This window comes from Cinclus cinclus, chromosome 6, assembly GCF_963662255.1.
Source record: "Cinclus cinclus chromosome 6, bCinCin1.1, whole genome shotgun sequence".
NCBI lineage: Eukaryota > Metazoa > Chordata > Aves > Passeriformes > Cinclidae > Cinclus > Cinclus cinclus.
In genome coordinates, this window is record NC_085051.1 from 54,891,983 (window position 1) to 54,906,511 (window position 14,529).

At 39.0% G+C, this 14,529-nt stretch overlaps 1 protein-coding gene across 1 annotated transcript in view; it reads right to left on the minus strand.

Annotated features, from left to right (window-relative positions):
• JAG2 (jagged canonical Notch ligand 2) overlaps positions 1 to 14,529 on the minus strand; it is a 67,245-nt gene that overhangs the window by 27,118 nt on the left and 25,598 nt on the right. Inside the window, exons 3-5 of the mRNA XM_062494800.1 lie at positions 14,216 to 14,270; positions 7,158 to 7,412; positions 6,121 to 6,181 (exon numbers count right to left, since the gene is read on the minus strand). Coding sequence (XP_062350784.1) covers positions 6,121 to 6,181; positions 7,158 to 7,412; positions 14,216 to 14,270 — 371 coding nt within the window. The remainder of the gene's footprint in view (positions 1 to 6,120; positions 6,182 to 7,157; positions 7,413 to 14,215; positions 14,271 to 14,529) is intronic.

Consider the following 14,529-nt stretch of genomic DNA (forward strand, 5'->3'; position numbering starts at 1 on the left):
TGTCCAGCTGTTAGATCCTACAATTCTGAGCATCTGGATACAATATTAATAAGCAGTACAGTACTCATTCACTAATACTTGTCACAGAAACACTTTGCCCACTTTCCTACCTTTGAAATAGGCAAGATAATTTTGTGAATAGCAAAGGAAAACATACTCATTAATGAGCTCAAATAATTCAATTACCTGAAAGCTTGTTATCTTTTCCTCTCACCCCCAGCACTCATATCACACCAAAAGATACAAGCTTTTCCCTACAAATTTTTTTCTCCTCTAATAAAGGAAGTTATTGAAAGCTAACAGTCTCATTCCGATACCATGTAGATTTTGAGAACAAGTTAAAAGAGGGGATGGTTCAAAAGTTTTCAGCCTGAACATTGCTCAGTTAACTTACATAAGTGGCTCTAAGGGTGTGCCTGTATTTGCATTAGTTCACACCAGGAACATGCTTCTTATGTGAACTGCCTGATCGCTCCTGTTGATGGTGTGTGCTAGTTCACATCACAGAGCTGTTTTGGAACAAAGGAATTGGATTTCTCTTAGGTTAAACTAAGGTAACATCACACAGCATATGCCAGGAGCACACCCAATGTGTTCCAGCTGCAAACAGGCATTCAGGCCACAAGAACAGTCTAGAGAGCCTAAAATTTAAAGTCCTGAAGTGCTTGGAGTATGATATTGAATTCTTTGCACTGCTTTGATCTGCTGTTCTAGTTCAGCTGCATTCCCCACACTGCTGGAAACACAAGTTCAAGCACTACATGTTTTTACTTCCTGCACACCTGCTCACACATCCTGGATGCAGATCCACCTTTAGGATATGTTCTATACCCTCCAACCCACTCATGCAGAGCATGCCTCAGTTCCTTGACCAATAAAGAAGCAAAACATGAGATCCTTTGTCTGACTTAAGGTTTCTGCTTGTGAAATGCTTGCCAACATTCCCTAAGGGCTCACTACTAGGGCATAAAAAAAAATTAATAAAGGCACACTGGTTATAACAACAGGCAAGAAAACTAAACATGATGAAAGACACAACAAGAATATCTTACACCAAAGAGGAGACAGGAGATGTCCCAGACCCAAGTGCATTCCTGTGGGGCCAAACAGCAGCCTCACACTTTCTAGGGACCATGGGCAGCCCAGTGTTGCTGGAATTAAACTGGTCAGATGCCAAAGTAGCTAAGCACACTGTCCAAACAAGGTTTTTTCTAGCTTACTGCTTAGAGCAGCCTATGAGATTTCTTATAATTCTATTTTAGAACACCTCTGGAAGATTCCCATCTCTTACTTTCTCCCAGCTTTTAGAAGCAGGAATTTTATTTGCCTTTTTTATTTTTTTAAGTTCTCTATGACCTTTTGCTAGTCCTCTACAGTCATTCAATAACAACCTATTTTTAAAAGCCTCACCAGATCACCTTATACCTAAGAATGAGTTTACAAGAATCCAGCTGCTGCAATTTTTTTTTTAAAGATTAGACAGATTTCCCCAGTGCTGATGTTAAACATGTTATCCATCCAACCATCACAAAACCTCAAGTGAGACACCATTAATATTGGATAGCCTCTGAGAAGTCTTAAGATTTAACAAAGACTCTCTAGAACGCTTTTTATGCCACCAATAATCCAGCTAGTTGTAGCTCATTTTGCAGCACCAGCTTTTCTGAATCTCTAAAGAAAGTTCTGGGTAACAGTTGAGCAGGGTCTGGCCCATAAAGTGATAGATGAAGGGAGCCAAAAACCACTTGGGAGACGCCCACAGCCCCTGCATGTATTGCAGGACTGCTGAAGGGGAATAAAAGGACTACAAAAGGCATGGCACTCGACAGAAAGCTTGAGAAATCTTTGCCCCATGGAAAAAGTTAAGATACATGTTTAAACAAAATCAACCAAACAAAAATCACCAAAACTGTAAAACTAAAACTGTCATATGTAGTTCTAGAACAAGTCAGCTCAAAGCACACAAACATTAGTTCATTTTAAAAGTTCTTTTAAAAGAAGTACACTTGCTTTATCCACCTTACACAGAATACACATTATGGTACCATTAATGATCCCATTTCTAATTAATTTCAGATAGTCTGCATATTCTAAAGAAATTTGTTGTATTGGTAGTGGAAAGTAATACTGGCATTTCCCAGGAAAAACCTTACTCTTACTATGGCTCCAGAATGCAAGCTGAGCAGTATTAGGGATTCAACTCCTTTTGTTTTGCTTTAGATGAGAAACAAACATTCAAAGGCAATGAGAAACATAGAAAGACTTCTGAAAATACCATCATCCTGGCAGGGCTATGACAATGTAAGCCAGATACGAGGCGTATCTGGACCTCAACCAAAGTCATACCACTCTGGATAACAAGGAAGTGAAAGACTGAGCTGTTAAGCCTAGTGACAGTTTATGAGTGGTACCAAACATACCCAGGTCAGCAGTTTTAATCAAGTAAAGAGGCTCTCACTGGTGGTTTCTCTATATTCAACTTTGCTAATTTCATGAGGTCATTGAACCCAAGCCAGATACCAGTCATTAGATCAAATTTCATTCTCCTCTAGACAGCTTAATGGAATTTAACAAAGTACTTTAAATAATGCAAAAACATACAAAAAGTACCATCATCAAGGCTCTGCAATGTTGTATCTTGGATAATCCCTCCTACTACTTTGGCCTGGTGAAGTCAATAAAAAAACGACCATTCAGCCTGCCACAACAGACCAAAGTTCATTGTCTTTATGCACTGTGGATAAAGACTGGCTTGTTTCTCTTTAGGATGGTGGCATTTTTCCATCCTTGCAAGACACAGCTAAGCTGCTTTTGCTTTCCTCAAGGATGTATTTTTCATCTTTATTCAGGTAATTTTTACTTCTGCTGTCTTTCCTCCACAATGACAAAAACACATCACGTAGACCTAGCCACACCACAGAATAATTTCCTACACCAGGTCATTCTGAGACATCTGTCCATCTCTACATATTTTCCATTCCGATGGAAACTCATCAGAAGAAATGAAAAAACATCTCAACAATAACTTTCTCAAAGCAAATGGGTGCATGAACTTGACCAACAGATGATGCACATCCAGAGTTAGTGTCACAACCTTTATTAACAGTCTGAGGCGATTTAGCTACTTCTGATTTTAGTGCAATTTTTAATCCAAGAATGGCTCTAAATTACACCAGAATGTAGAAAAAAATGGAAGATAGATCTTTTCTTGAGACCTTGGTAGAATCCTTGGAGCCTCTACCTAAGTTACCTCCATGTCCGTGCAAGCTGAAGATGGAAACCATTTTTTAGTTTTTCTGTTTACTAACAGCACTGCAAGTTTTGGCAATTAAGTAGCTTTTGGCACCAGCTGGTTCCCAACTACCTCACACCCATATTTTTTCTCACATTTTCATTTTCTTTCTGAATTAAAAAAGGACATTGTTTTCACCTGTTAAATTACAGTGGCAGCTGTCCAGAAACCAGGATGAAGGAATCTAGATTAAAATTCAATAGCACCAAACATAGCAGTTTCATTTAAATATCAGCTTCCTTTGTACTGCTGAAGATAAACAAGGCTTACAGATGTGACCTTTATTTTTAGGCTAGCATCATTTTTCTACAAAAAGCATTATCTGTTTTGGTTAAAAGCAACATTTCCAATGCAGTCTAATAACTATGACAGCATACAATTTAAAGCTTGCGTGTGAACACACTCAAGCTACCAAATCACCATTAAAGAGATAGCTAAGAACTTTCTGCAATACTACAAAGAGTGGCCACACAGAGAAAAGCCATTGTTCCCCTTCAGCTTGCTGATCAAAGATCAAGACTGACTTGATTAGACAGGCATCAAGAAACAAGGTAAGCAGCACACAATCCACTATTTTTGCCCTCAGTACTTTCTTTCAGGTGAGAGAATCCACCCATGACAATAGTGAGATACCTGGACAGAGTCCTTCAGTACTCAGGGTTATTTTTGTGGGCTCAGTTCAGCTGGGCAGGTTGCAAGGGAACACCTGGATTTACAAGCCCAAATGCTTCTTCACATCAGCTCCAGGCTGCAAGGAAAGGCTCCACCATGTGAAATCACCTATTGACAGCCACCTTGAAAAAGGTAACAGCACCCAGCCTTTCAGCTTGAAAAGTTTTATATCCCCTTCCTGAAACTTCCCTCCTCCTCTCCAGCTTCTGCCTTCTCAGATACAGCTAGTATTACAGAGAAATGGAAGTTGAAAAGGAAACTGCACTAGCCCCTCTCCCCCACCCACTCCATCACAAAAAAAAAAACAAAAAAACACAACAACAAAAAAAAACAACCAACAAAAAAACCCCACCTCCCAACCAAAGGTACTGCTTCATATTTGCTTAAATCTGTTTCTTTTACACATTTAGTCAAAGACTTCTTGCATTTGAAAAGCAAATATTCACAGACTCCTAGGATGCTACTTTGACAGGACACCAGAAATCTTGACATGAATCAAAAGTCATTAAAATAGGCTCTCAAGGGGAATAAATGCATTCTTGGAAGGCTCAAGGGAAGGAGTGTTTCTTCTTCAGGCAGAAGTGATACCAGCCCAGCTCTCAACCACACTCTCTACTTGTTAAAAAAAAAAAAAAAAAAAAAACAAAAAACACAAACAAAAAAAAACCCACCAAAAAAAAAAAAAAAAACAACCCCCCCAAAAAACTCCACAAACCCAACAGCAGTGGGAGCACCCAATATTTGAAATCACAAGACATCTCTTTCATGATATGAAAAAATCACAGCTTTATATATAAATATTCTAACACAAAAAGGAAGACATCTTCCTTGAAAAAATATTTTTAAGTAATATTTAATAGCTTGAGAAGTGAAACCACACACAAACTGAAGTGCTGCCCTTCAAATTTACAGTTTTCAGTCAGACCAGAGATCTATGACAGAACAAACCTTCCAAGAAATTCACAGTATCTGATAGAAGTTTCAGGGCAGTAAGAAACCACTCTGTGCTGCAATGATTTAAGGTTTCCTTTGTTATCTGCCATCCCCCAGCTTTAAAAACATGAGGCTCTGCAGCAGGATAGGACTTGTCTGCATGTCACCTACCACAGCTCGTGAACCGGCACCCCAACCCCAGCTCAACTCTAAGCCCAGGTCAGCTGGACTATCTGCATCCCATTTCTGCCACTTCTGTGGAGGCTGTAGTAGTCAGAAGGATGAAGCCAAATTGCCTTATAACTGTCACAGCTTGCCACAAAGTGGTATTTGTCAGCTCTCAGGGGTTCTGGCAGCCACAGCTTAGTTTCACATCATTCCAATCAAGCTGGTTCAACACAGCTCAATAAGGAACCACCATGTGAATCCACCCTTACAATGGTGCATACCACTCAGACCACAAACCCAACAACTTACACAGGATCCCAAACTTGCAAGTAGACCTGTCCCATTTCTTCAACAGCCAGTGTAAAAATAACACCCATTTCCCCTTGACCTACTACATTGAATGCCTGAACCTTTACAGGAAGACAATCAACTGCCCTTGCTATCACAGCCTACTTAAGCTGCATCACAAAGTTAAGGGAACATTTCACTCTGTTCTCTCATATTTAGGGACCAAAGAAATTTACCTGGGGTAGAAAGTTTAGGCCGGGGTAGCTACTGTATCTCTATTATTACCAAAGCCCTTTTTTTCTTGGAACAGCAAAATTTACTATATTTTGGTGATCAAACTGTATATTGAGTTCTCTAAGACTATGAGCATTTCCTCATCTAACAGTCCAAAGAGAAGCAGACCTTTTCACTTGAGAGAAACAAATATATGGAGATCAAAACTCCTAAAGATTTTGAAAGTAATACTAAAAAGATAGATTTTTCTCAGTTGATAAAGGCATAGTTTTGATCTACATGAAGCAAATATCTAGTCCTATACAGGGAAAAAATAGAACAGCATCACAAAATAGTTTAGAGTATATGCAGTTCTTAGACATGACATTCTACTTCAAATCTATTTCTATCCATGTTCTTGTACAGAATTTTTCCATTTTAAAGTAGACTTTTTAAAAGTAGCAATATACATGGAAGACACTTGAGGTACCAGTGCTCCTAGAAAAGAAAAAAAAAAAAAAAAAAAAAAAAGAGACTCAAGCATGCAGACTTACTTGCATTCCCCAGGTACACTGCAGCCCCCATGGAGCAAATTACATCCTTGTTTACACACAGCTGTAGACACAAAAAGATTTGGGCATCAGTCTCAGCAGCCAGGTATTCATTAGTACAGCAGCAACCTGGAGCTCTTCAGGTAAGTCCTGTCATTTAGCCTGGGTGTTGTGGGTGCAAAGCAGATTGCCTTCTGCCACGTTCCAACAGTTATTCCTTCCAGACAGTCATTTCACAGAACACAGCACCATTACAGACAAAAGACTTTGCAGCAAGAGTGTCAGCACTGAAACTTTTATACAATATAGTCGTTTTTAAAACCGGGTATAAGACTGGTATTATACTGGAAATCCCAAACTTTAAGTGATAGATGAGTATCACCTTGAATAAGCCCAAGGTCCTCCCCATCATCACCAAGCTTTTTACTGAAAAGGAACAGAAAACAAAACCAAAAAGCCCTCAGCAGAAAGAAGAGTATGTCAAATAATTTTAGCACTAATTACTGAAGGCAAAACGCAGAGAGGTTTGATTGAGTGGTACATTAAAGGAGATGAGTACACTTGAATTTCTGTTCCCATCTATCAAACTTTTGAGAACTATCTAAAAGCTTTCAGCTTTGCACGCTTTACACTTAAAACTGTTTCATTTGCAGAAACAGTGTTATGGGTGCATTTTTACAGGATTAAAATCTACTGTGTAAGTAATTATATCACTTCAATAAAATCTTACATTAGCAGATGTAATGCATCATTTTGCTTTAAGGGAACACCACCAGAGAATAAGGTTCATTAGTAAAAGGATGCTTCCCTGAATAGTAAATTTATTTAGGTATGTTCAACAGCATATACCAGAATCAACACTGTATCCTGTGCTCCACTTTCCACAGAGGATGTTTTATTTAAAGATTTGTATTGAAAGGACAAAGAATGTAAGTGCTAAAATTAATATGCTACAGGACTGACACCACAGAAATACCTGCTGCAGTTTACACCTATTCTACATACAGCAGGGCTAATCCAAGACAAAGGAAACATACTACCTTGTTTGCATTCTTCTCCCATCCAACCTTCCATGCAGGCTTTGTTTCCATTTTGATCACACGTGTAGTGACCAACAAAGTCATCTCGAGGGCCACAGAACTTGTTGCACAGAGCACTGTAGTAATTTTCATCACATTTCACCCTTATTTGTACTTCAAAGTGGGCAACAGGACCATTAATTTGGAGGGTCTTCCATCGATCTTCTGGGTTGATCATGCCAGCATGTGCCACTCGCTCTATTAACAAGTTTTCACCTTTTTGGAAAGAAAGGTAAATTCAACAAGGGGTTAAGTTTGATAGCACATACAGAATCCAATCAGAAGTATTCAACTGGTTAAGGAGAAACCAAGTAAAGAAAATGTTAAGATGATAAAGATCTACTGTATAACTGAATTTTCCTTTGCCTTGCAAAGTTCATTACAGGAAGGCCAATTTTAAAAAGTGTCCCAAAGGAAATATTAAAAAACCCTGGAACATAATCCATAGGAAATAGCTTATTTTTCAAGGCAGCCAAACGTACCACACCCACATGCTGACAACTAACAGCTTTATCTTGATCTGAGGCTCTTCTTGCCTCCTTTTTGTTCTTATAAAATTGCAAGATCTGCATAATCTCATATCTGAGATAAAGTTCTCTGTTGTGAGTTTAATTTTAAAAATAAAGCAAAACAATATATTCAATTTGCTGCAAAATTACTGAGCAATAGTGAATGCTTTGGTAGGCTTGCATTATATACATAAACTAGTTTGTTTCCATTTTATTATTCCATCCAAAATAAAGGAAAAACATCTTGAACAACCATTCCATAGAACACTACACAGCATGTGTTTTTGACATTTTGAGAAGAAATAAACAACTGAACCCAGGATTGTCAAGGGCCATCCTCAGATCTATATCCTCCTTATCCTCATCCCCAGTAAAACTCCTGGTAACTTTGATCCCAGTTGCAGAAGACTCTGTGAGCATCCCGCCTTGACCCCACAGCAAGCAGCAGCTCTGCTACTGTCAGGCTCCACTCACTGAGGCCAAACCTGCACAAAGAATTACATATCCCAGGGGGAAAGCTGATTCTAGGCTGTAACATTATAGAAACTGCCAACATGAAGTATTTTCATTTACATGAATATCCATTTTGTATCTACATCCATGTAATTCTTTGTATAGAAGCTTCAATAGCAGGAGGTGAGACAATTATTCTGCAATTGCTTCAGCAAATATTGAGAATAAGCAAAGCTCAGTGGGGGCTGGGGTAAGAGCAGACAGTGAGCAAGCCCAGTGACAGGAGTTTTCTAATGGGTTCACCATTCAAATCTGGTACTACCCTGCTGTACAGCTTTTCCAGGTGACTGCAAGTTACATCTAGAACTACAAATATTATTTAAGTATGAGAAAGGTACAGAAGCTTCACTTGATCATATTAATTTCACACGCATTTATTAAATAGCTATAATATTGCCAACTCAGAGCTTCAACACTCACTTCCTTTAAATAAAGATTCTGTAAAGTACAAGTTCAAAGAAATTAATAACAAAAAACTTGCACACAGCAAGAGGCAGAGATGATAGTGAGATGAAGTGTGAAGTTCAAATTATTAATAATATGGAACATTCCAAGCTGGTAGCAAGCAACACTAAGATACCACCTTTAGCAAACGCATTTCACCTACTCAGTTGCTTTCCTGAACTCATTAACCCTCCCATGTTTAGAAAACAAAACTCAAGGAGTGACTGTTTCTCAACCAGAACATTATTGACAGTTTAGACAAATCCTGTGCATCTTGTAGCAAAGTGCCATTTTCCCCTCAGCAGGTAAAAGGACTAAAGTGACAATTTTCAGCCCCTCCAATATTAAGAGAATAGTTACAGAAGTATCAGGCTCTCCAAAGTATCTTGCTCCCTTGACATCTTTTCCAAGCTTCCTTCTATTAAAAGGTTTCCTTTTGAAATTAAACAATACTGAACTTAAAAAGAATCCCTTTGAACTAAGCATTGAAAGGTACTCCAGTTAAGACCTCACGGTATCTCTCTGCTTTATTATTAAAGGTGGTATTGCCATGTATGAGCTCTAAGTCATGCTTGCTCGGACTAGAATACATAAAACATTTCACGGGTGGCCAAGAGATATTGAAGCCTATCCCTTTTCTTTAATTCTCATTCCTATGTATGAGCCCGTCCACCACACAGCAGCATGTGAAATACAGAAACGGCTGCCTGCACTTTATTTTTGACCAACTGGATATTCATCACAACAGTCACCACTGAAAGTTTAATGATTAGATAGAATCACAAATTTTTTGGGGTTGGGAAAAGACCTTTAAGGTCATCAAAGCCCAACCATTAACCCTGTACTTGCAAGGCCACCACTAAATCATGTCCCCATGTGCCATACCTACATGTCTTTCAAATACCACCATGAATGGTGACACCACCACTTCCCTGGTGGTGTCCTTTATCCTTTAATAATCTTACTTTCCTCCAATGACTATTGATCTGAAAAGTTATAAAGGAAAACATGCTGAATCACTGGATGGTCAAGGAAAATTGCACAAATAACAAATATATATCACAGAGCTGCTTTCCTGCTGTAAGCAACATAGGCTCCTTATAAACAGCTGCAGCAGCCACTGCTTTAAAAGCGTTTCCTCAAAGTGCATTAGATGGACTGAAGAACAGGTCCTGAGATGAAAGGAGTGGCTTATATAATAAAATTCTTATCAGGCATCTTCAGGCTAATGGAGATTCATCAGACCCAGTTAACTGGAACAAGCATTACAGCTACTGCAAATATACCTATGCAGTACAGACCTCTTGATACCAGGGGTCAAGAACAGGGGAAATAACCCAAGAGTACTCCTCCTATCTTTTTTGAACACTCAAACTTTATCTTCACAAGCTCCTTTCAAAAGGAATGTATTCAGAGTCTTAAGGGTTTTTCCTCAAGCTTGTATCAGTATAAGTAGGGCTTAACAGCCTAAATAAGCAAGCCAAATAATTTACCCTGAGCCACAGAAGGCACATGAGGGAGTCAGCTCCGAGCCATTTTGTTTCTAATACTAAATCCTTAAGTACCAAAGTATGAGGGTTCTGTTTAACTTCACATTTAACACTGATCATAGGTAGAAGGTGCATCTTCCAGAGAGATCTGTAAACACAGGGAGGAACGTGTTTGTCAAGGTTTCTCCTTCCTCCCCCACAATACCAAAGTGTGTCTGAAGATATTCAGCTTCTCTCACCTAACTGTTTTGATGAGACAAGTTTGCTCCCTGCAGCTGACTTTCCCATAGAAGCTCACCTTCAGGATTCACGCTCATTACTTTTAGCCCTCAGTAAAGGCATAATTGAATTTGTCTGGTTATTGGTCAAAAAAGCATCATCATCCATTATTCAAACTTACATACACATGAACAGCTGCCAAGAAATCTCCTTGATTAACAGGTATTCTACAAGCCTCTCTAGAAAAGCAGATAGTGGTACAGATACTCACATAAAAGGACACGATGGCTAAAAGGCAGTTCTTTAATTAATGCTCTCAGAGCATCTGATTTTTGAAAGAGAAAGCCTTGTCTGAAGAATACTTAACTGTGGAATACACAAAGGACACTGCCCATCAGCACCCTGACCCTTGGCAGAGGTCAGACATTCCCAACAAACCAACAGGGCTGTACAAAAGGTGATGCTGGTAGTTGTTTGTAAGGGAACACAGCGACATCACATGAACTTCACATCCAAAGGAGCACGAGGGGCCCATCTCATTCAGCATGTTTTCGAGCACTATGGACAGAAGAGGCTCCTATAGATTAACGGGAAGGAGGAAAGCAACCACTGCATCTCTGCAGTAAACACAGAGTCAAATGGAAAGTTTCTTCAGACATGAAGATGCCAGCCTGCTTTGTCAAGGCTGGGCATCGTGAAGACCTCTGCCAAGTCAAGTGACTTACCTGGAACGTGGAACTGCTGTGACAGATGACAGCGAGCAGGCCATCTGCAGTGACTTTGTGTCTAAGCCAGTTTCCTCTCTCCCTCTTCCACCCTCCCAATGCAAACAAGTGGTTAACACTACACTGCCACAAGCTTACCCCGAGCCAGCCCTGCTGCAGGCAGGAGGAGGAAAACACACGAGTAGCTCAGGAATTGGGGGCGAAGGACCCTCTAAGAATTTGTACAAGAGAAACATTTGCTGTGGCAGACTTGCACTTGAGATGGTCCTTCACAGATGAACTCTGAGTCCCCCTGCCTTCACTGAGTGCAAGAATAATGCAGGATGCTTGGACACAGAGGGAGGGAACAATGACAAATATTACAGAACCTTCAAGCTTTCCACTGGAAGCCTCTCTTTCTAGGTTTCAGGGGAGGTTTTTTTTGTTTGTTTGTCTCTTGTTTTGTTTGGGCTTTGTTGTTGCTATTGTTTTGTTTTCATTTTGTTAGGGAGGTTGTTTTGTTTTGTATGGGGGGGGGGGGTTTGGGCTGTTTTGGATTTTCATACCTACTTGAGAGCCCAAGATGGAACACAGACCCTACATTTAACTCTCAGCCTTACTCATCACCATTAAAGGAAAGCAAAACCTGACTCTAGAACTAATTAATCAGCTTATAAATACGCTCTGGCAATTACTTTGATTAATCTATCTTACAGTAGCAACAGAAGATACATGTAACCTGATCACCAGATCAGCGCAGCACTCAGGGTTGACAGGGAGTTATGCTTTCCACAGACATTCACTTCACCCCTCCAGGACCAGACATTGTCTTTTCTACAGAGGAGCTGCTCTATTCCCTTTTCTCTTCTCTAACATGTGAATTTTTACTGATCTGTGCCTCTTTGGCAGTTCAGTGGTGCTTGCAAAAATACAAGTGAAGCAGCTTTGTGTCTTGACAGATTCACAAGGCAAAACCTACTGCAGGACTCACAGCCAAGATCACTCAAAAAACCAAAAACAAACAACAACAACAACAAAAAACCAACACCAACAACAAAAAACCCCACCAAAAACCAACCAACCAACCCAACAAACAAACAAAAAAAAAAACCAAAAAGAAACAACCACCACCACCAAAACAGCAACAAAAAACAACCACCTTCAGCATTAAGGAATTCTTCCTAGGAATCTTACATGCAAACCTAAATTGAAGCATGGCAAAGCAAAATATCTCTATCACAGAATCAGAAAACAGACTACAGAAACATTTAACCAAGACAAGCACTTAGCTAGTCTTTTGCCAAATTACAGGCCAAGAAAGGCTTCCTAAATTCACCTGACAAGCCTCCAAGGTTTCAGCTGCAATACAACTTTGCAGTACCTCTCTCTGGCAGCCTAAATTAAAGGGAAGTTCACTTTCAATCAGCAGTTTCTCAGAGTTGAACAGCAATATGACACTTATATACTCTACCACAGTTCATAGAAACTGTTAATTTAAGGAGGTGGCACACTGGGCCTCAAGAAGATGCTCTATATCCTGGCTGGCCTGAAGTTCAGGGAAAAAGAAAAGAATATAAGTAAAGAGATTTATTAGCTTGTTAAACTAAAAAGTGTAACAAAGACCTAACAGAGGCCGAGGTGACTGTCCTCTTATGAAGTGTATTTAAAAGAAATCTGGGTTTTAAAGCTACAGATCTGCAAGAGGATTCTGCAAATTCTAAGAAATAAAAAGAAAGTTACAATATTGTTATTTATTAAGAAGCTAATTTAAAAAATGCAATCCAGCACTTGAATGCATACAGATGATTTGCAGGATAGGCTGTTTCTGCATGTCCTTTCTACACCACCTCATGAGTTGATTTGCCCTCTGTAACTAGGACATGACTACTCTAATATTTGCTGTACTAGCTGCCTCTAGAGAAATTATTCCCAAGCTGGAAACCATGTAAATTAATTAACATCATAGTAAGTATATTTTAAACAAAGCAGAGAAGAAGATTCTTGCAATCTGTTACTATAGGGTATCTAAACTTATTAAAGATTTGGGCTTACTCCGCTCAGCACACAAGATCTCATTTTGAATACCACACCCAGCTTTAGGAAGTGCCATTCAAGAAGGCTGTGGACAAACTCAACTGAAGGGTTGCAGCAACATTAACAGCAGAGATGTAAAGAAAACACAGCCAATAGAAAAAAAATCTAAAGGTGCTGTTGAACAAGACAAAATAAGCTTAATTCTAACAAAAGAAGGGTTCATGAACAAACTAAAGACTCATTACTGCTACAGATATAGAATCTGATGATGATTTGGGATATATATAACCTCTTCATTATGTTAATGTTCAAACACCTTCCTCTACATTGATCCCAACTGAAATAAAATAGTCCATCAATAACCACAATGCAAGTCTGAGGTTAATTTTTTTTCTTTTAGCCAGAAGCATTGGTTATTTTAAGACATATTTGCAAACCATTTGCAAAGAGTAGGTTCAATCTGGATTCCTGCTTTTGCAGCATTATGGCAATCAGCACCTTGATATGATTTCGAAGTATTTATAAAATAATCTTGTTTCCACTTCAGATCAATAACCCTGCCTTGACACTGAGTATTAGCATTTACACACTGAAAATGCAAGGTAAGCTTCAGTACTTGAGGAGAAACAGAGAAGAGAATATATCATGATTTAGAACAATTTCACCAAAAACATTAAGTACACTTTCCTTATAGGAAGCAAGAACATTTACTTGTTCACATGATCATGGAAATTATTGCATAGTGCGATCACAGAGGAGAATTTGAAATGCAACTCTACAGATTATCTTTCTTTTCTTAAAAAAAAAAAGGGGGGGCCTAGCATGATTTGTAAACAATTTTTAGAGCTAATGATCAGGAGTTGTATTAATTACACCCTTTATTTAAAACTGTCCATTCTTTTTCCTGTACAGCAATAATTTTTCACAATTCCTAACCCAACACTCACTGTTTAGATTTGTACGTGCCCTTTACTCGGACAACAGGTTTTCCTAGAGATGATTTGGAGGGATGGCTGATTACAGCAGGATACAATTTCCCCCCTCCCCAATTTGCAGATATACAGCATAAAATAAATGTGAACTCCAAGCTTTACATAAATACTCACCAGCTTTTGTATCATTATCCCAATCCCATGCTTCTAATATTAAGGTGAACGACCTCTGAAAAAAAACCAAGACACCAATTAGACAGTAATAAAAACATGTTATAACCAGACAAACTGATTTGAAATAAGTAGATACTACTGCTACAAGAAAGCCAACTGAAAGCAGTTGAAAATTTAACTTCTCTGTTGTCATGTGAAAGCCCTTGAAGGCATCTTATCAAAAGCATGAAATAAAACAGCATTAGAAACTGTGGGACAAGCCTTGCTAACAGCAAAACAAAAACATTCTATGCACACACACATCGAGGACTGGA